This window comes from Myotis brandtii, unplaced genomic scaffold (genome assembly GCF_000412655.1).
Source record: "Myotis brandtii unplaced genomic scaffold, ASM41265v1 scaffold115, whole genome shotgun sequence".
NCBI lineage: Eukaryota > Metazoa > Chordata > Mammalia > Chiroptera > Vespertilionidae > Myotis > Myotis brandtii.
The window spans coordinates 10,910,092-10,930,130 of record NW_005353967.1 but is presented as its reverse complement, the minus strand read 5'-3'; the positions used below and the strand labels follow the sequence as shown (position 1 = coordinate 10,930,130).

The 20,039-nt window shown below is 38.9% G+C and overlaps 1 protein-coding gene across 4 annotated transcripts in view; it reads left to right on the top strand.

The window, feature by feature from the left end:
* Positions 1–20,039, top strand: part of ADAMTS6 (ADAM metallopeptidase with thrombospondin type 1 motif, 6) — a 229,492-nt gene that overhangs the window by 140,384 nt on the left and 69,069 nt on the right. For 2 of the 4 annotated variants that reach the window (XM_014549006.1, XM_014548995.1), the window contains exons 15-19: positions 8,446–8,548; positions 15,056–15,189; positions 17,589–17,715; positions 18,479–18,550; positions 18,893–18,973. In XM_014549006.1, coding sequence (XP_014404492.1) covers positions 8,446–8,548; positions 15,056–15,189; positions 17,589–17,715; positions 18,479–18,550; positions 18,893–18,973 — 517 coding nt within the window. The remainder of the gene's footprint in view (positions 1–8,445; positions 8,549–15,055; positions 15,190–17,588; positions 17,716–18,478; positions 18,551–18,892; positions 18,974–20,039) is intronic. The other 2 variants (XM_014548999.1, XM_014549001.1) reach the window with 2 other exon arrangements.

Sequence of the window (20,039 nt, the reverse complement as noted above, 5' to 3'; positions counted from 1 at the left end):
TGCCATGGTGCATTCATCAATAATAAGTTGGGACTTTTTAATGGTTTTAGCAACTTCGCTCTTTATATCGAGTCTAGAAATTGAAGTTTCATTTAATGGAATTGGTAATTTATATTGGGAATGAAAGGTTCTTCCACCAAGAAGTAAATTTGCAGCAATTCCTGTAGATGCTGTGGGTAAAACAGTACCACCATGACCTCTAATATACTGTGTTAAAACTTTATACAGATATGTATTTCCACTACCACCTGGACCACCTAAGAAAAAGCATTTGGGGTGTACAGTTTGATCTTCGATGGCTGAAGTTATAGTCTTAAAGGCTGCCAACTGTTCATCATTCAGAGAATTTATCAAAACCTCTGCCCTTTGTTGCTCATACAATTGATCACATGTATTTGCATTCGTTAATAAAGGAAAGTCTGGAATTTTGAAATGTGAACATTTCATTCCATGCAATGTGAATACCTCCTGAATTTCGTTAAGGGCATGCGTTTCACAGTTTACACAGGCACCTTGTTTGGCGTGGCCTGTGGAGGATCGGTGCATTAGCACCCGCCAGCCTCAGATCCCCGCGGGAGGGCCGTTTGTGGGTTTGTGGGTGTGGCTGGTGGCAGATCAGTGCATTAGCACCTGCCAACCCGGGATCCCCGTGGGAGGGCCGTTTGTGGGCGTGGCCGGTGGCGGATCGGTGCTTAGCGCTCCCAAGCCTGGGATCCCCGTGGGAGGGCCGTTTGTGGGCGTGGCCAGTGGCGGATTGGTGCATTAGCACCCACCATCCCCAGATCCTCACGGAAGGGCCGTTTGTGGGTGTGGCCGGTGGCAGATTGGTGCTTAGCGCCCGCCAGTCCTGGGTCCCTGCTGGAGGGCCGTTTGTGGGTGTGGCCAGTGGCAGATTGGTGCTTAGCATCCGCCAAACCCGGATCCCCACAGGAAGGCCGTTTGTGGGCGTGGCCGGTGGCGGATTGGTGCTTAGCGCCCGCCAACCCGGGATCCCCGTGGGAGGGCCGTTTGTGGGCGTGGCCGGTGGCGGATTGGTGCATTAGCACCTGCCAACCCGGGATCCCCGAGGGAGGGCCGTTTGTGGGCGTGGCCGGTGGCAGATTGGTGCTTAGCGCCCGCCAACCCGGGATCCCCGCGGGAGGGCCGTTTTTGGTTGTGGCTGGTTGCAGATCAGTGCGTTAGTGCCCGCCAGCCCCAGATCCCCGCGGGAGGGCTGTTTGTGGGTGTGATCGGTGGCGGATCACTGCGGTTCCCCCGCCAGCCCTGGGTCGGGTCCCATATGGGCCACCTGCCACCTGGGTCGCAGATAGCAGGCCTTGATGGCAGTGGGGCTGGCAGGATGGCGCTGTCCCGCCCTGCCTGCAGTATGCAAATTAGCCGCCATCTTTGTTGGCAGTTAATTTGCATATTGCCCTGATTAGCCAATGCAAAGCGTAGCGGAGGTACGGTTAATTACCCTTTTTGTCTTTTATTAGATTAGATATTTAAATGCCATTTAACAAAGAAAAATCAACCAAAAAAATGAGTTCGCGTGTCACCTCTGACACGCGTGTCATAGGTTCACCATCACTGGTCTAACCTTACCCTGCATCACAATCAGAGAGCTGAGAGCACCCTGAAACTACCAACCTTCCCCCCAGGGAGAGGTGTGGTGCCAAAGTACAGAGTTGATCCATTAGTTATAACTAACAGTTTGTAACTGTGTCCCAAGTTATAATCAGAAAACAAATTAGTATCAGCCACTTTATCCTTATAAATATTGTACATAATATACTATTATATGTGTAAAGAAATAACAGGACCAGTGTCATTACTCTTCTTTAAGTATAAATTTTATGGTGTGCATCAAATTTTGAAAATAAGTACTAGATTATACACAAAAAAGAGCTTGTTTGTTTATTTTGTTCTTAAAAGAGATGTTCAAAAAACCACCAAGTGAAAGTTTGTTTCTTAACATATTTATAGGCTTAGGGGAAAGGGTTATGTTATGGATAGATGGCATTTTAATTAAATGTGGTCTCTGCAAGGTACATTAGAACTAACTTTAATTTTGAAAACTTGCATAGAAGATTATCGTATCAAATATGTCAGCTAGATTCAAGTTTGGACCATGCAGGTTTATCAGGCTTTTGTTTTTCTTTAAAAGTAAATGAAAAGTGAAACTACAAAAAAAAAAACAACCTAAAAAAACAACCCAGAAATTATATGGGGGACAAGAGATAAGAAGGTTGGATCAAAACTGGGGTTGCAATGATTCACTATTTGCATTGAACTCAAAATTTAACATTGGAAACGCCCTCATGTATTACTTTAATGAGATAATCAGGCAGTACCTGAAAGCTAGGAAATCTGGAATTTTGTTGGCAACTTGTAAGAGAGGGTGTGGAAGAAAGGCCTTTTTAAACCCACGTGGCATTTTTTTTCCTGTGTAATTTAGAAAAAGATGCCTAGTCTTATGTCAGGTGCATGGCTTGCTCAACAAAGCAAGGGTTGGAATCCAGACTACACTCATGCTTCCCCAACCAATGGGGTATTACTGGCTAAGAATATGTTTCTATCCTGGAGAGGAAGAAGATAATTAAATTTGGGGAGTGTAGAAGGTTGTTCTAGTATAATAGTGGAGAAGTAAAACTGCATTTGATGTGAAAGCGAGAAAGGAAAAAAGGGGCAGAAGGTGAGAAAGACATAAAGAATGTAGAAGAACAAAATGCCAATATTGCTTATTTTGCAATTTTCCCCGAGTCATAGGAATCCTGGTATCTTCCCCCTGCCTGTCTCCTCTAGGAAGAGGAGAGGGGAGGGAAAGGGAAAAAGAGTTTTCATTCTCGGCCTGCTTCTCACTCTTTATTACCCATAAGGCAAAGTACAGGATTTTCAGCATTTTCCTCATTTGCAAAATATTTTGGGTTGTATTTCTCTTAAAGGTATGGGCTTTTGGGGTATGTTTTGCAAATGAAAACAAAGAAGGCGCACATGGATTTCTGGACTTGCCAAGGTCACCCTATTCTTCAGGACAAAACCATGATTAGAACCCCAGTCGTAGAAATACCCCTGTAAAGTCAGCAGAAGCTAAGATTTCTTTCTATAGCAACTTTTATGCCCCCAATGAATTACTCTTTTTTAGATTTATCTACCAATAAAGTAGTATTAAATCAAAAGGAGATGCTTTTAAACTATCAATAAAATTGGAAACATAAGATAGTCTGCAGAATGTGCTAACTTAACATAGATTTCTGAGAAATGGGGATAAAAGTGATAATATTTTAAAAATTTCTTTGAAAATGCTAAGATCAAAAGTTGCTGAGACCTGCAGCTTTGCTCTCTGGATTTATGCGGGGCCCTGCTGGTCGCTTTTAAAAAGGAGAGGATGCTGATTAGTGTGAACACTAGGAGCCTGAAAACCTGTCAGGCTTCACAGAAAGAATTTGTTGCTTATGCCCATTGTTCTCTGTTAGGATTTCTGCATAGTGTCAGCACTTATAATCCCTAAGTAATTTAAAAAGCATTACTCCTTAAAATCTCTATTCTTTTTAAACAAAAACTAAAAAAATATATTTTATGTAATTTTTTCTTAAGAAATGAACTCTTCTTTGATCACTTTCTTTGGAACCAGCATGTACAATTCCTACTGAGCTTATTTCTAATCAACACAAATTCAGAGCATTCAGTGAAGGAAACATTGAAATCAGGAGAACAGAACACTAGCTGGATATATTCTAGAACCAGAAAGCATGAGATCAAGTCCCCAAGTCTACTACCTTTCCCTAGACCAGTGGTTCTCAACCTTCCTAATGCCGCGACCCTTTAATACAGTTCCTCATGTTGTGGTGACCCCCAATTTCATTGTTACAAATTGAACATAATTAAAGCATAGTGATTAATCACAAAACAATATGTAATTATATATGTGTTTTCCGATGGTCTTAGGCGATCCCTGTGAAAGGGTCGTTCGACCCCCAAAGGGGTCGCGACCCACAGGTTGAGAACCGCTTCCCTAGACCCTTCCATCTTCCATTCTCCTCGATGAACATCCCAAACACACTCTTGCCTCGGGGCCTTTGCATTTCCTGTTTCCCCGGAGCACTCTTTTCACAGATGTGTACATAAATCACTCCCTTAGTTTCTTTTAACTCTGCTCCAATGCCACCTTATCCAAGAGAATTTCTCTGACTATACTATTTAAAACTTCCCTCCACCTCACTATCAGTCTCCTTAACCTGCTTTGTTTTTCTTCTTTCTCACTCCATTACAATGAGCTCCATGAAAGCAGGGACCTAATTTTTTTTGTTTATTGCCTCATATCCAGAGCCTAGATCATATGTGACACATAGTAAGCATTTTATATACATTTGCTGAACAAAACAAAGGCCAGTTCTTGGTGCTTGTTTTAAGAGGGCTAATGATGAGTTATGATGTGCCCTTAGGAAATCCATTAAGGTCTAGATACCTTTCAGTTAGGGGTTAGATTTGCTCAGTGTGGATCCAGAAGAAAAGAGCAAGACAGATTTTGGCCGAATGTAAGGAAGAACCTGATAAGAATTGTAGCTGTCTGAAAAGTACTTGATATTTCTGTAGATGCTTATTCAGATTGTGTGACCACTTTGGGGATAATTATAGAGGACATTTAAGCAGCGTGTACAAATTAGATTATATTACTTCTAAAATAAATTCTTAAAAATGTATGATTTGGCATTGACTCAAAAATTAATAATCAAGTTTGGTTCTTCTGCAAAATGTTGCCAGACAGATTGTATCTATTCTGTTAGCACCTAAAGCAGGGGTTGGCAAAATGTATTTCCTTGGCCAAATTTGGTCCCTCACCTCTTTTTGTAAATAAACTTTATTGGAACACAGCCATGGCCATTTACATATATGTTTATGGCTTCTTTCACATTATAATGGCACAGTTGAATAGTGACAACCAATACTGTATGGAACACAAAAATCAAAATATTTACTATGTTGCTCTTTGCAGAGAAAGTTTGCCAACCTCTATACCCTTAACCAATAAACTATGGAAATATACCTGTATTCAACCTACCAATTTCCTCCTCTTCCTTCTTCATCATTATTGATTGTTGTATGTGTCTGTAAAGATCCAACCATAATAATATAGGTCATTCTGAATATTCAAATAGAGGGAATTTAGTGCACATACTTGGTTACTTGGCAATTGAAGAGGCTTGCAAGCCCATAGATCAGGGTCAGCAGGAAGATGCCACCACTCCTACCAGAAAGATCCAGGAAGGAGGTAGTTTTATCAGAGTCCAGAAGCTGGAAGCATAGCATGGGCTGGAGGTGTGGGGCTTTTGTTTCCTGAAGTTAGAGCCGCAGAAGGATTCTGCGCCTGCCTAAGATGCTTTCTGAGGTAGAGAGGAAATGAGAGAAATGCCCTGGCTTCTCCCACGCGTGCCTTTCATTGCCTGCACCTAACCAGAAGTCAGCTGGCACAGAAGCCTGGGATATGGAGCTTGCAGAGTTTGTTCCCCTGATATATAGAGCAGAGCAGGAACGATGAGGGATAGTCTATGGATGCCTGACCCAAAACCAGCACTGCTGCCAATAGTTATTCAGAGCTACCATGTGCCAAGTACAGAGCTAGACATTTTACATGAATCTTCAACTAGGAGATAAATACTAGTTTATAGATGAGGGTTGGAAAATGAATTACATTGCTCAAGGCCATGAATTAAACAAATGACAAAGTTAGAATTGAATCCAGGCTAGTCTTACTCCAAAATTCTTATTTTATAAGAATTGGCCCTCTTATTCTATAAATGAGAAAAAAAAAGTAGCTTGGAGAAGATAAGAAACTTACAGCTGGAAATGACAAGACTAGGTCCATAGTCCAAGTTACTCCTGTTAGGTCTTTGTGTATCTTAACAGCTAAAGCCTCACACTGTTACTGTAGCATTTAGACAGTGTCCAGAGGAGGTGCCACTCAGATGAGGGAGGTGTCCTTGCATCCTGAAGCTATTGCTAAGCAAACCTTTCTGTACTCAGTACTCTGTTGTAAAATGGGATTATTAAGGACAACCACCTCATAAGAGTGTAGACAGAGATTCAATAGATAATAGATCTTGAGACCTCTGAACAGTGTGGCCCAGAGTAGGTACTCACTAAATGCTAAGTCGCTGTTGTCATTGTTAATATTTTTATCATGCTGACATTTGGAGTGATTATTCCAGGAAAAGAGTGGATCAAAACTTTTACAACATATTATCCAAGTGCTTCATGAAACAGCAATATCCTCCTATTGGACCCTTTCTCTTCTAGCTAGGAGTGACATTACAAGATAATTAGGAATAGGATTTTTGTTCTTAAGTGAATGGCCTTCACGATACCTTAGTTTGTTAATTTGAGGCTTTTTTATGTACCAGTGCTTTTCTATGAAATGTTATCTGCTCTCGTGCTTCCATACAGTTTGTTTCATCTAGGATGGCCTTTTTCCAACTAATTCCCAACATATGACCTTTCCCTTCCTGTCCCCATGGCTTTACTTGGCTTTATTCTTAATAATCCCCCCCACCCCTACCCCGAAAGTCCTTTTGCTTAACCAGCTCAATTCCTACAATATCTTATAATGTTACAAAGATTAAGTTTTCATGATACTTTTATTATAATTATAATACACTCAAGGTTTGCTTCCAGGGGAAAAGTTTCCTTATGATTAGTCACATGACACATTGATCGTTTGCCTTCATACAGCACCTGCATCATGCCGCCCTATCAGTACTGCCTGCAACAGTGCTGTGGTTTGTCTATTTGTATCTTGTTTCTCCAACTAGTTTGAAAGCTGTGAGAACTTTTAGGTAGTTGGTGCTTTACAAATACTTAAGTTTTATGTGAAAACTTGTACCTATAGTTAAAATTATTTGTATTTTTAAAAATTGATAATATTTGCTTAAAAACTAGCCTTGCTGCATGGCACGGCCACTGACAACTCCAGTCCTTGTGTGAGGTTCCCTGGAAATGGCTAGGAAAGGAAAGCGGTAGCACACTATGAAGCAAGACACCAGAAGCATATCTTTCCAGTGTGATGCACTATGTAGCCTACGGTTCATACTTAGTTTGCATTTTTTTGAAAAGACAGGTAAAAATGGTAATTTGGCAAGCAGAATCATTAGGTTTGGCATTGCAGTGTCATATTTTAATGTGCAGAAAAATATTTTAAATTCTGGGCCCATAACAGAATGTAGACCTGCTCTCACTATTTCCAGAATCTGAGGCTTTGGACTTGATATGCTAGTAATTTGAACCATAGTATATAGAAAGTAATGGTGACCATGCAAATATTTGCACATTATGCTCTATTATTTTTGCACATGCTTCAAGGGACTGACATCAGAAAACTGTATAAAATACAGTAAATGTAGAGATCCCATGGAAGGTGGTAAAAAGCCTGAAAATGATATCTGAGAGTGTCTGTAACATACTCATTATTTATTCACAATTAATAATTTTATCTAATGACTTGCTCCATTCTTCCATATTTAAAGTGAGTGTTTCTCGATCAGTAGCTTCAAGTTTTAGGTGCAACAGCTGCAGAACTCTAAAAGATACATCAAATTAGGTCATATTGTTCAAACACTGTGAGATGTTATACTTTTAATTCTTTATGAACTTAAGTATTGAATTTAGGATGGCCCTGTGGTATTCGGCATCTGGACCTAGCTAGATTGGCAAGATTTTCCTCTGTAAAAAAATCCAGGTAGAAGAAGCATTCCAAATTTTAAAAACAAATAATTCTCTCTTCACCTTCCCATCATCCTTCTCTTGTCTCCCACTCAACACATGTACATGTTTTGAACCAAATTAGTATTTTATTTTCTGTGATGTTAAAGTTGAAATGTAAATCCTAATAAGTCCACATTCCTTGAATTGGAAGGTGTTTAAACTTGAGGCCTAGCATTTTGCCCATTTCATCCCATGTCTTAAAATACGGTTTTTGTCAGAGCTAGACAGTCAACAGCTATAGTAGTCGGGATCCAAACCACAATTAATAGTGCTGAATGTCATGTTACAAATCTGCCTCTTGATTCCTTAAAATAAAGAGCTGGGAGTAGCTGTGGCAACTGGACCTCAAACACTGCTACCAAAAAGATTTTGTGTTTTGATTTCTTCTGGTTTTTATTTGTGCTTATAAGGAGATACCTGATGGATCGATTGCAAAGTGGACTATGACATGCATCTGAGTGTAAAGTTATATGGAAACTGTCTAACGCTTCACTTTGTTTAAATGACTTCAGTTATTTCTTCTGTGGCTAAGATTACAATTCAGACACTTCAGTCTGAATACTGGTTGTAAAAGAGTAGAGCATGTTCCAGAGAGTCAGGCAGTGAGCTAATGTGATGGAGTTCAGGCAATTTTAATTTTAGGGACGCTGTCCCTTGGTTTTGGAATTTTTCAACAATCGTACCATTTATGATTTTATTTTATTTTAGCCATGTCCTTTGGGGGCCCGAGATTTTCGAGAGAAACAGTGTGCAGACTTTGACAATATGCCTTTCCGTGGAAATTATTATAACTGGAAACCCTTTACTGGAGGTAATGTATAACCTGGCAGAGCATTCATCATGCTTGAGAGCTTTGCAAACATGAAAGAGTATATAAATAATACAAAGACACACACATTTCTACACATACTAGTAAAAATTAGTGTTTGTAAATCAAAGCAGGAAAATACTTATAATACTATAAGGTCTCATGTTTTAGTTTCCCTGTAATGAACTTTATGTTAGTACAAATGATCAGAAATCATTTTTTTGAGTTCTTGACTTCTTGAGGTATGTGGACATTACATTATAATCATTTATAATCACGAAGTATTTAGAGCTATCACCCTAAAAACAAATTATAACAATATAAATCAACTCAAAGAGGCCAGGAAAATGTGTTCTTTCTTGAGAAAAGGCTAAGGATCTTACCATAGATTTTTAAAATTCTTTTTTAGTGTTGGGAAACATTTTTGCTCTTTAATTTGGGCATGTATCAAACACCAGTTGTTCAGTAAGCACAAAAAAGTTTGCTTACACTCCCAAAATACAAACTAAGTTTTGTTAAAATTTTCTCTTGGAAAGATTGAATGCACATTCAAAATTTTTGCTTGTTTTAACATTTTTGAAAAAATTTCAACATAGAACAATATTGAAATAATTTTACAGTGATGTTTTTATCCACCACCAAGATTCTACCATTAACATTTCAGTATATATTTTTCATTACATGTCTAGTCATCTCTGTCCATTCATCAATCTATGCTTTTTTTAAAATGCATTTCAAAGTAAATTGTAGTCATTAATATACTTTCCTGTAAGTAATTAAGCATGCATACATCAACCCCAGTTCAGTACTGTTTACTTTTTTCTTTTGAGGTTAGATTATGTACAATGAAATGCACAAATCTTAACTGTCCTTTCCCTGAGTTTTAACAAATGCATGTACCTGTAAAACTCTACTGACATATAGAACATTACCATTACCTCCATAGTCCTTCCCAGTCCATAGCTGCCTCTACCTGTTTGTTCTAAGAGGCAACTACTGTTATGATTTTTTTTTTTTACTATAGATTAGTTTTGCCTATTCCAGAACGTCATATAAATGAAATTATGTCATATTTTCTCTTTTGTGCAAGGCTTCTTTAAGCCCAATGTTTTTGAAATCCATCTGCATTATTGCATGTACAAGCAGTTCATTCCTTTTTATTGCTAAGCAGTATTATAATCAGTTCGCTTTTCCATTCTGTGACTGATGGACACCTGGGGTGTTTCTAGTTACAGTTGTTATGAATCAGCTGCTGTGATTATTTGCATACTCATCTTTTTGTGGGCATATGTTTTCATTTCTCTTGGGTAAATACTTAGGAGTAGAATTGTTGAATAATAGGGTAGGTATGAGTTTAATTTTAAAAAAACTGCCAGATATTTTTCCAAAGTTATTGTACCATATCACAACTCCCACCAACAATGTGTCAGTTCTGTTTGTTCATATCCTTGCCAACATTTGGTGTTTTCAGTCTTCTCCTGGTGGGTGTATAATGATATTTTACTGTGGCTTTAATTTGCATTTCTTTTTTTTAAATCTATTTTTATTGATTTCAGAGAGGAAGGGGGAGAGAGAGAAATAGAAACATCAATGATAAGAGAGAACTATTGATCGGCTGCCTCCTGCACACCCCCTACTAGAGATTGAGCCCGCAACCTGGGCATGTGCCCTTGGCCGGAATCAAACCTGGGACCCTTCAGTCCGCAGGCCGATGCTCTATCCACTGAACCAAACCCGCTAGGGCTTTAATTTGCATTTCTGATTATTGATTATGTTGAGCACATTTTCATGTGCTTATTGACCATTTATGTATCTTCTTTTGTTAAGTGTTCACATTTCTTGCCTATTTTCAAATTGGTATTTTATCTTTTCACTAGAGGCTTGATGCACAAAATTCGTGCAAGGGGCTCGGCCCTCACAGCCCCGTCTTCATCCGGAAGGTCATTCGGCTATCCAGTCTAATTAGCATATTACACTTTTGTTATTATAGATTCTCTAGTGGTAGTCATTTATCAGATAAGTTTTACGAATATTTTCTCACAGTCTGTGGCTCTCCTGTTACTTTTTAAATGGTATTTTAGATGAGTATAGGATTTTAATTTTGATGAATTCTAATTTTTCAATTTTTTTCTTTTATGGTTATTGTGTTCTGTGTCCTGTTTGAGAAATCTTTGTCTACTTCAACTCTAGATGGTATTTTTTAATCTTTTCTTCTAAGAGCCAGGTTTTTTATCTTTAAATTTAGATGTACAATCTAAAACAATTTAGGGATATGGTGTGTATTTGTAGTATATTTATGTACTCTGTTTTGTTTCATCAATCTATTTGTCAACTCCATATTAGTACCACACTGACTTAATTATTGTAATTGTATAGTCTTGGACACAGGTAGCATAAGTTCCTCCAACTTTGATCTTTTTTAAGAGTTATTTGGATATTCTAAATGCTTTGCATTTCCATATAAATTACAAAATTTGTTGTTAATTTCTACAGAAAAACATGCTGGGCTTATGCTTGTTATCATGTTGAATCTGTAGATCAATACAGGGAGAACTGACAAATTCAAATATTGAATTTTCCAATTTATGAACATAGTATATATCTCTATGTATTTGTGTCTTTTTTAATGTCTCTAGCTATGTTTTGTAGTTTTAGGTATAAGGTCTTGCACATCTTTTGTTAAACCTATTTCTGAGTAATTTATGTGTTTTGACACTATTGTAAATGAAAGTTTTAAAAATTTCATTTTTAATTATTAACTCTAGTGTATAAAAATAAAATTAATTTTTATATATTAATTTTGTGTTCTGTTATTTAGGATTTTCTTGCTAAATAGTCATGTTATTTGGAATAGAGACGGTCTATTTCAATCTTTTTGCCTTTTATTTCATTTTCTTGTCTTAATGCACTGGCTTGGCCCTTCAATACAATTTGTGCATGTGGAGATTATATGTGATTTTCTTCTTTATTCTGTTAATATGATAAATTACTTGACAGATTTTATAATGTCAAACCAACCTTTTATTCCCAGGATAAACCCTATGTGGTAATGATTTACTATTTTTATATGTTATTAAATTTAATAGCTAATATTTTATTAAGTATATTTGTGTCTATGTTCATAAGGGAAACTGATTTCTAAATTTTATTTTTGTTATGTCTTTGACAAGTTTTGGTATCAGAGTTACTCTGGCTTCCTGAAATAGAATTCTTACTTATTTTGAAAGAGTTTGTAACATTGGTATTATTTTTTTCCTTGGAAAAATAGTAAAAGCATGTATGTTTGGTATTTTCTTTGTACAAAAAATTATTACAAATTCAGCTCCTTTAACAGATAAAAGAATTATTCAGAATTTTTAATTCTTATGTGAGTTTTCAAATTTGTGTCTTTGATAAGTTTATTGATAAGTTACACCCATGTTGTCCAATTCATTGATAGAAAATTGATCATAACATTCTGTTATTATTCTGTTTAATATCTGTAGGATCTGGAGTGATGTATGCTCTTTGATTTCTGATATTTATAATATGTATTTCTCTCTTTTACTTGATCAGTCTTACTTGAGGTTTATCAATTTTAATTATCTTTTCAGAGAATCGACTTGGCTGTAGCACTTTTCTCTATTACTGTCTTTTTTCTTTTAATTATGGGTTTATTTTGCTCTATTGCATTCCCCAAAGTTGATGTGTTTTTATTTCCTTCATTTCAAAATATTATCCTATTTACATTGTGATTTCTTGTTTACCCATGGGTTATTTAGGTTATTTATAACTGTCATTTTTATTTCTTCTTGTATCCTGCTACTTTATTGAATTCATTGATCAGTTCTAGAGTTTTTTGGTGGAATTTCAAAATATTTTATATATTCTAGATTTTTTGTTATTAATTTGTAGTTTAATTCTAATGTGCTTAGAGAATACTCTGTATGATTTAAATTCTTAAAATTAATTGAAATTTGTTTTATGATATAGCTTATTCTCCATGTTGGTGAATATTCTCTTTATACTTGAAAAGGATGTGTTTTCTGCAGTTGTTGGATATAGTAGTGTTCTATGGATATCCATGAGGTCAATTTGGCTAGTGTTATGCAAATATTTTTAATTTTTTCTGGTGTTTTTTTTTCTGCTCTTGCTCTTCTATCAATTACTGAGAGAAGTGTGTTAAAATCTTGAACTATTATATGACTTTACTTTCTTTTTTATTACTTTTTGTTTCCTGTATTTTGAATCACTTTTATTAAGTTCATATACATTTGGTATTGTTTTATCTTATTGTAGGAGGATTTAATAATTAGCATCTAGGTAATTGAGTGGAATGAATTAACACTAAATTCATAATAAGCTTTAAATGAAGGTAATTGGTAATGTGACCTTCCATTTAGAGAATCATCCTAAATTCCTTCTTGAAATAATAGCAGTACCTCTTCTGAAAACTCATTGTAACAGAGAGAGCTAAATACATCTTGAGCAGTGAAAAAGGAGGAAATTTATTTCTATGAATACAACCATAGTAATTACATGTCTTGCCTATCAAATACTATGTTACATAATTAATATAGTATTAAAATTGAGTAAATAAAAGGCTAGTGTTCTTTTTAAAAAGCCCATTACATAAAAAGCTCCATTAACTTTCAAAACATTACAATAATAAATGGGGAAAGAACAATAGTGGGTAGTAATGAAAACAATCCCAGTAATATTCATGGAAATTTAGAGCAATTTTATTCATGAGAATCTTACAAAAGTAGATTATAAATACCTTGATTATCAGTTCAGAAAGAAATTATTTTATTGATTACTTATTATTTCTGTGCTCAGGACAGCAAAATATATCATTACCCTAAGCTTAATAATAACCTTATAAGTCCTATAGGAGTTTTATAGCCTACAGATAAAGAAAATGGGAGAAAACATGAACTTGGGCCAGTGGTTGTAAACTGGTGGTTCAAGAACAGTTTTTACTTACATATGTGTTTTAACCTTCACAGTATTTTTGAAAATGTTGAATGAGTTGCCAAGAACAAGTTATATTTTAAAAATCTAGGTTTTCATCTTCTCTTGAAAAAATAGGGTGTGTGAATATATTGAGCCTTCTTGCACAACAACTATCCTATATAATAAAACCCTAATATGCAAATCGACCAAGTGGCAGAATGACCAGTCACTATGGCATGCACTGATCACCAGGGGGCAGACGCTTAATGCAGGAGCGTCCACAGGGGGAGTGCCGCTGAGCCAGAAGCTGGGCTCACGGCTGGTGAGTGCAGTGGTGGTGGCGGTAGCCTCTCCCGCCTCTGCTGCAGGTGGGCGGTAAGGAGTGAGGGGTCCCCAGACTGCCAGAGGGTGCACCCTCCCCCCTAATGCACGAAATTTTGTGCACCGGGCCTCTAGTCAACTATAACAGTGATCTCCTTTTAATGGAATGTTCTGTCTCTCACTTATCATTGTCTTCACCACCCAGTTGGCTTCTCTCTTTTACTCCACATACCTTCACTCTGCAGCAACCTGTGTCTACCTTAGGCGTGTCATTTCAATCTTTCTGCCTTATTTTCTTTATAAGAAGTAGTCAGCTTTATTTCAAAGAGAAATGTTATCAGAATAATTAGAATAAGACCAAAGTGTTTTAAACTTCATAAAAGGAAGATTGAACAGGAAGTATTCTTCTTACGTCATATTTTTAATCAATAGTTGCATATTTATAAGTCACTTTCTCATGTGCTGTTTTGAATGAAATATATCCATATTTATTGCTACTTTTAAATATATTATGAGATTATGACATGTACTTTGCTTGTTTTAAATGGCTACTATTCATACCTATCTTTTATATCAACCTTAAAAAATACAAATTTCAGTGACAAAATGAAAATGCTCAAGTTATTATATATGTTCACAAAATAATATTAGATATTTTAACTATTCAATTTTAAAACTATAATTAATTTTATCTTTGATTTGCTAATCTGATAACAATTTATCTCCACACTAAAGCCATATTCACGGAATATGATATGTTTAAAAACAGGTACAAATAGTTTTATTTTACAACTACCATGTCCCTGCTAAAGTAGGAGAGTTTTTGTATCAGCTTCCATAACAAGTTACATATGTTGTAGAAATTCTGATTTGTCATATAAGGTAATAGTTTCAAGCCTCCTTAAACTTTATTTCCTTGGTTCATTTTTTAAAAACAGTTTTTATTTCATTTATTTGCATCAACATTCAGGTACCTCCACTGTGATCCCTTTTGACCCAAAAGATATTGTAAACATATATTGGAAACACTTAAAATTTTTAAACTTGAAAACTACTTAGCAGGACCTTCATTAAGTTGAACAAGGAATGAAAATAAACACGAAATTTTAGCAAAAGAGGAAAGAAACCTACACATCCAGGGATATAGTCAGGGAATGATGTCTATATGAATTGTACATTTGCTATGGGGAATATTGAATCACTGTCTCATAGGAGAACCAATCCATTTATTTCTTTTTTACTGCATTTGTCCAGGTGGAATGAAACCTTGTGCATTAAACTGCTTGGCTGATGGCTACAACTTCTACACTGAACGTGCCCCCGCAGTGATTGATGGGACTCGGTGCAATATGGATTCGCTGGATATCTGTATCAACGGAGAATGCAAGGTTGCTTAAATGATCACTAGAGGCCCGGTGCACGAAATTCATGCGGGGTGGGGGGGTCCCTCAGCCCAGCCTGCACCCTCTCCAATCCGGGACCCCTTGGGGGATGTCCGACTGCCTCTCACAATCAGGGACCGCTGGCTCCTAACCGCTCACCTGCCTGCCTGCCTGATCACCCCTGGCCCCTCTGCCTGCCTGCCTGATTGCCCCTAACCACCTCTGCCTGCCTGATCGCCCCTAACTACTCCCCTACCAGCCTGATCGCCCCTAACTGCTCCCCTGCTGGCCTGATTGCCCCTAACCACCTCTGCCTCACCCCGCACCTGGGACCCAGGATTCCCTCCTCCAGCTGGTCACAGGCACCTGGGACTGGGCTTCCCTCCCTCTGGCTGGCTGCAGGCACCTAGGACCTGGGCCAGCTTTGCCTGGGCCAGCTGCAGCCACAGGGGACCATGAGCAGGTGACTTTGCCCGGGCCAGAGTCGCAGGTGCCCAGGACCATGGGGCTGGTGGCTTGTCCCTCTCCTGGGTCACAGGCACTGGCACCTGGGACCACAGGGCGGGTGGCTTGTCCCTCTCCTGGTCCGCAGGCACAGGCACTGACACCCAGGACTGCGGGCCGGGTGGCTTGTCCCTCTCTCGGGCCACAGGCGCAGGCACAGCTGCTGGCTCCTGGAACCGCGGGGACCATGGTGCATGCGGATTGTCCCTCTCCCGGGCCACAGGCACAGCCACTGGTGCCTGGCACGGGGACCACCATGCCTGGGACTGCGGGGCATGCAGCTTGTCCCTTTCCTGGGCCCCAGGCACAGCCACTGGTGCCTGGGACCACGGGGACCATACCTGGGACTGCGGAGCATGCAGCTTGTCCCTTTCCTGGGCCCCAGGCACAGCCACTGGTGCCTGGGACCACGGGGACCATACCTGGGACTGCGGGGCATGCAGCTTGTCCCTTTCCTGGGCCCCAGGCACAGCCACTGGTGCCTGGGACCACGGGGACCATACCTGGGACTGCGGAGCATGCAGCTTGTCCCTTTCCTGGGCCACAGGCACAGCCACTGGTGCCTGGGAAGATGGGGACCGTGGGGACCGTGGGGCATGTGAATTGTTTCTCTCCCGGGCAGTAGGTGCAGCAGCTGGCGCCCAGGACTGCAGGGACCATGGGGCATGCAGCTTGTCCCTCTCCCAGGCCGCAGCCCCAGCTGCTGGCGTCCAGGATCATGGGGCGGATGGCTTGTCCCTCTCCCGGGCCACAGCCCCAGCTGTTGGCACCCGGGACTGCAGGGTGTGTGGCTTGTCCTTCTCCCAGGCCACAGCCTGGCTGGTCCCCATTCCTCTCTCGCGAGCTCTTTTGTGCCTGGCTGGTCCCCATTCCTCTATCCCGAGTGTTGAGTGTCTGAGCTGTTATGGCATGACGGCGTGAGGATGTGATGCCATTTGCATATTAGCTCTTTATTATATAGGGTTTTTTTCTTGTTTTTGTTTTATTTTAAAGAGAAGTGCAAAGCTAAGTCCCAGAAAGAAAGAAGATATAAAAACACTGTCTATTTTACTTAGTCTCATAATTTCTTACAAAAGTTTCTGTCCTTCTGGCTACTGACCTCCAAATGTATCTGATAGCCCAGTGTGTGTGTGTGTGTGTGTGTGTGTGTGTGTGTGTGTGTATTTACTTGAAGAAAAGGTTATTTCTGTGACAATATTAAAATTCTTTTTAGATAATAAAAACCCAGATACAGCTTACTAGTATATTCAGAGATTACATGCCTGGTATCAATGGCTAAATGTCAAATATACAAATTTAAGTTCCAAAATTTGTACCAAAAATGTTTAAGAATCCACATCTCTATGGTTCAATGAAAGACTGAAAGGTAGAGTTTATGGCAATTTTATTCAGCTAGTGGGTACAGGTATTCATTTTTAAAGATTTACCCAGTCATGAATTCCACAACTAATCCTTGACTCAAACAATTGGATAATCCAAAAGGGCTAGTGATTGAGAAAGGACAAAATGTCATGCCCAGTCAAGACTCTTGCTGTTATAACCTTGTATAGGACTAAATGCCATTTTTCTCAGTGCTTGCATGTATTGTAAGAGTATAAGTAAGAGTCCATTGCTAACAAATTATATTTTAAGAATTGAAGCATGGTATCTATAAATAATTAAATCTAGGTTAGAAATATAGACATCCATTCCTGGGAAATCAGAATTTTTTTTCTTTAAACTTATGTGTTGAGAAATGTTACCTAGAACTTATTGGAGAGTGAAGGTAAAAGTGGAGAGAGGAAAATATTTCTTGTTTTTTATTTCCTTTACTGGAAAAACAAGTAAATAAATACGCTATATTTATTTGCTTAGTAAGAATTCCCTTTTTTCACACACTGAATATTCTTCTCTGTTTGCAGCATGTAGGTTGTGATAATATTTTGGAATCCAGTGTTAGGGAAGATAAATGTCGAGTCTGTGGAGGGGATGGAAGCACATGCGATGCTGTTGAAGGGTTCTTCAATGAGACGTCACCCAGAGGAGGAGGTGAGTGTGTAGAGAGAACTCTTCCTCACGCCTCTGTGTGCTTGGAATAGGCAACACATTTGATCACCACCACCACCCCTTATTTTAAAATTTCTTTATTTAGGCAGACATTGCTTTCCCCCCAAATTACTTTCAGCCTTTTAAAGTATTAAATATGGCTTCATGCAAGATATTTATTTATTTTTTTTTTATTGTCTAAAGTTTTACATATGTCTTCTTTAACCCCAGTTGACTCCCTCCCCCCAACCCCCAGCCATTCCCACTCTGGGCAAGCCCCCACTGCCCCAGTTTCTATGTGCATTGGTTATGCTAATATGCATGCATACAAGTCCTTTGGTTGCTCTCTCACCACCACCCCCTCCTCACCTTCCCTGCCATTTGTCTCTGGATCTATTCTTGTTCATCAAGTTATGTTGATCATTATATCCCACGTATGAGTGAGATCTTGTGATATTTATCTTTCTCTGACTGGCTTATTCTTAGCATAATAATGCTCTCCAGTTCGATCCTTGCTGTTGCAAATGGTAAAAGTTCCTTCTTTTTTATAGCAGCATAATCTTCCATGTGTAGATGTACCACAGTTTTTTAATCCACTCTTCTGCTGATGGGCACTTAGGCTGTTTCCAAATAGCTATTGTAAATTGTGCTGCTATTAACATAGAGGTGCATATATCCTTTCTGATTGGTGTTGCTGGTTTCTTGGGATATAGTCCTAGAAGTGGGATTACTGGGTCAAATGGGAGTTCCATTTTTAACTTTTTAGGAAACTCCATACTGTCTTCCACAGTGGCTGAACCAGTCTGCATGCCCTCCAACATTACAGGAAAGTTCCTATGTAAGATATTTTAAGTAAATATTATTTCCTTTCTACTTGACTTCATTTTGCCATGTTTCTTTAAGATATGAATTTCCACAGTAGATTGATGTGTGGGCTACGGTTGAGAAAATAAAATGAACCAATATTGTACATGTTGAAGGTATTTTAGAGGAAAAGAAAAATACTCTAGAGGTGTTCATTAACCCAAAGGGGAATTTGCCCATATTTCATAATTTGTATAGTGAAAAGCCGAAGAAAGCATGGTAGAATAAGGAAATTCATTACTGAATGGTTATTAAACACTCATTTTCTGACTGAGGCTACAGAATCTACTTACACTGGCTGTCTTCTGTGGTCCAGGCTACCTGACAGTTGTGCAGATACCAAGAGGTTCTGTTAATATTGAAGTCAGAGAAGTTGCCGTGTCACCTGCCTATATTGGTGAGTAGCATATTTTGGTAGATTTCAAAAATTAAGGAGAAGGGAGAGCACAATATCATGAAGGAAAAGACATACTGCTTTGCCAAATAGAGACAGACTGAGAGAGCAGGCAGACAGCTATGGAGTTTGGGCCGGGGGTGTGTGCGGAGGGATTGAGAAGAAAAAATAGAGAACTCATGGACATGGACAACAGTGTGGTGATTGAGGGTGGGGGTAGGGGGTGAATGGAGGTGAAAGAGGGCATAAAGGGATAAATGGTGATGGAAAAAGAAAAAATGGAATACTGCTTTGAGACGGAATACTTTCATGCTAAAATGAAATTCCAAGTCTTATAGGATCACATGTAAGAACTAAACACAAAAATTAGTAGTTTATAGCTTACTCTTCACTGAGTTGCTTATTTGATTTTTAAAATCAATGTTATTGGGGAATAATTTATATATAATAAAGTATATCCATTATAAGTATACAGTTCAAAGAGTACTGACAATTATTTATATGTATATATAACACAGCCACAATATAGGTCATTTCTGACTCTAAAACATTCTCTTATTTGCTTTTGCAGTTAAATGCCCCTAGCCTTAGCCTCAGGCAAACATTGATCTTTTATCTGACATGTATTTCATTATATTTCTGAAATTTAACATAATGGGATAATACAGTATATACTTATGTATGGCTTTTTTTACTCAGCATAATGTTTTTGAGATTCATCTATATTGTTGAGTGTATCTGAAGTTCACTCTTTTTTATTACTAAACTAGAGGCCCGGTGCACAAAAATTTGTGCACTCGGGGGAGGGAGGGGGGGTCCCCCAGCCCGGCCTGTGCCCTCTCCCAGTCTGGGACCCCTCGGGAGATAACGACCTGCTGGCTTAGGCCTGCTCCCTGGTGGCAGAGGGCACACCCAATCCCTAGGTGCTGCCCCTGGTCGGGCTCAGAGCAAGGCCGATTGGGGAGTTGGGGCGCTGCCCCCTGTCATGCACAGAGCAGGGCGGATCGGGAGGTTGCGATGCCACCCTCAGTCACGCTCAGGGTAGGGCCGATTGGGGGGTTGGGGCACC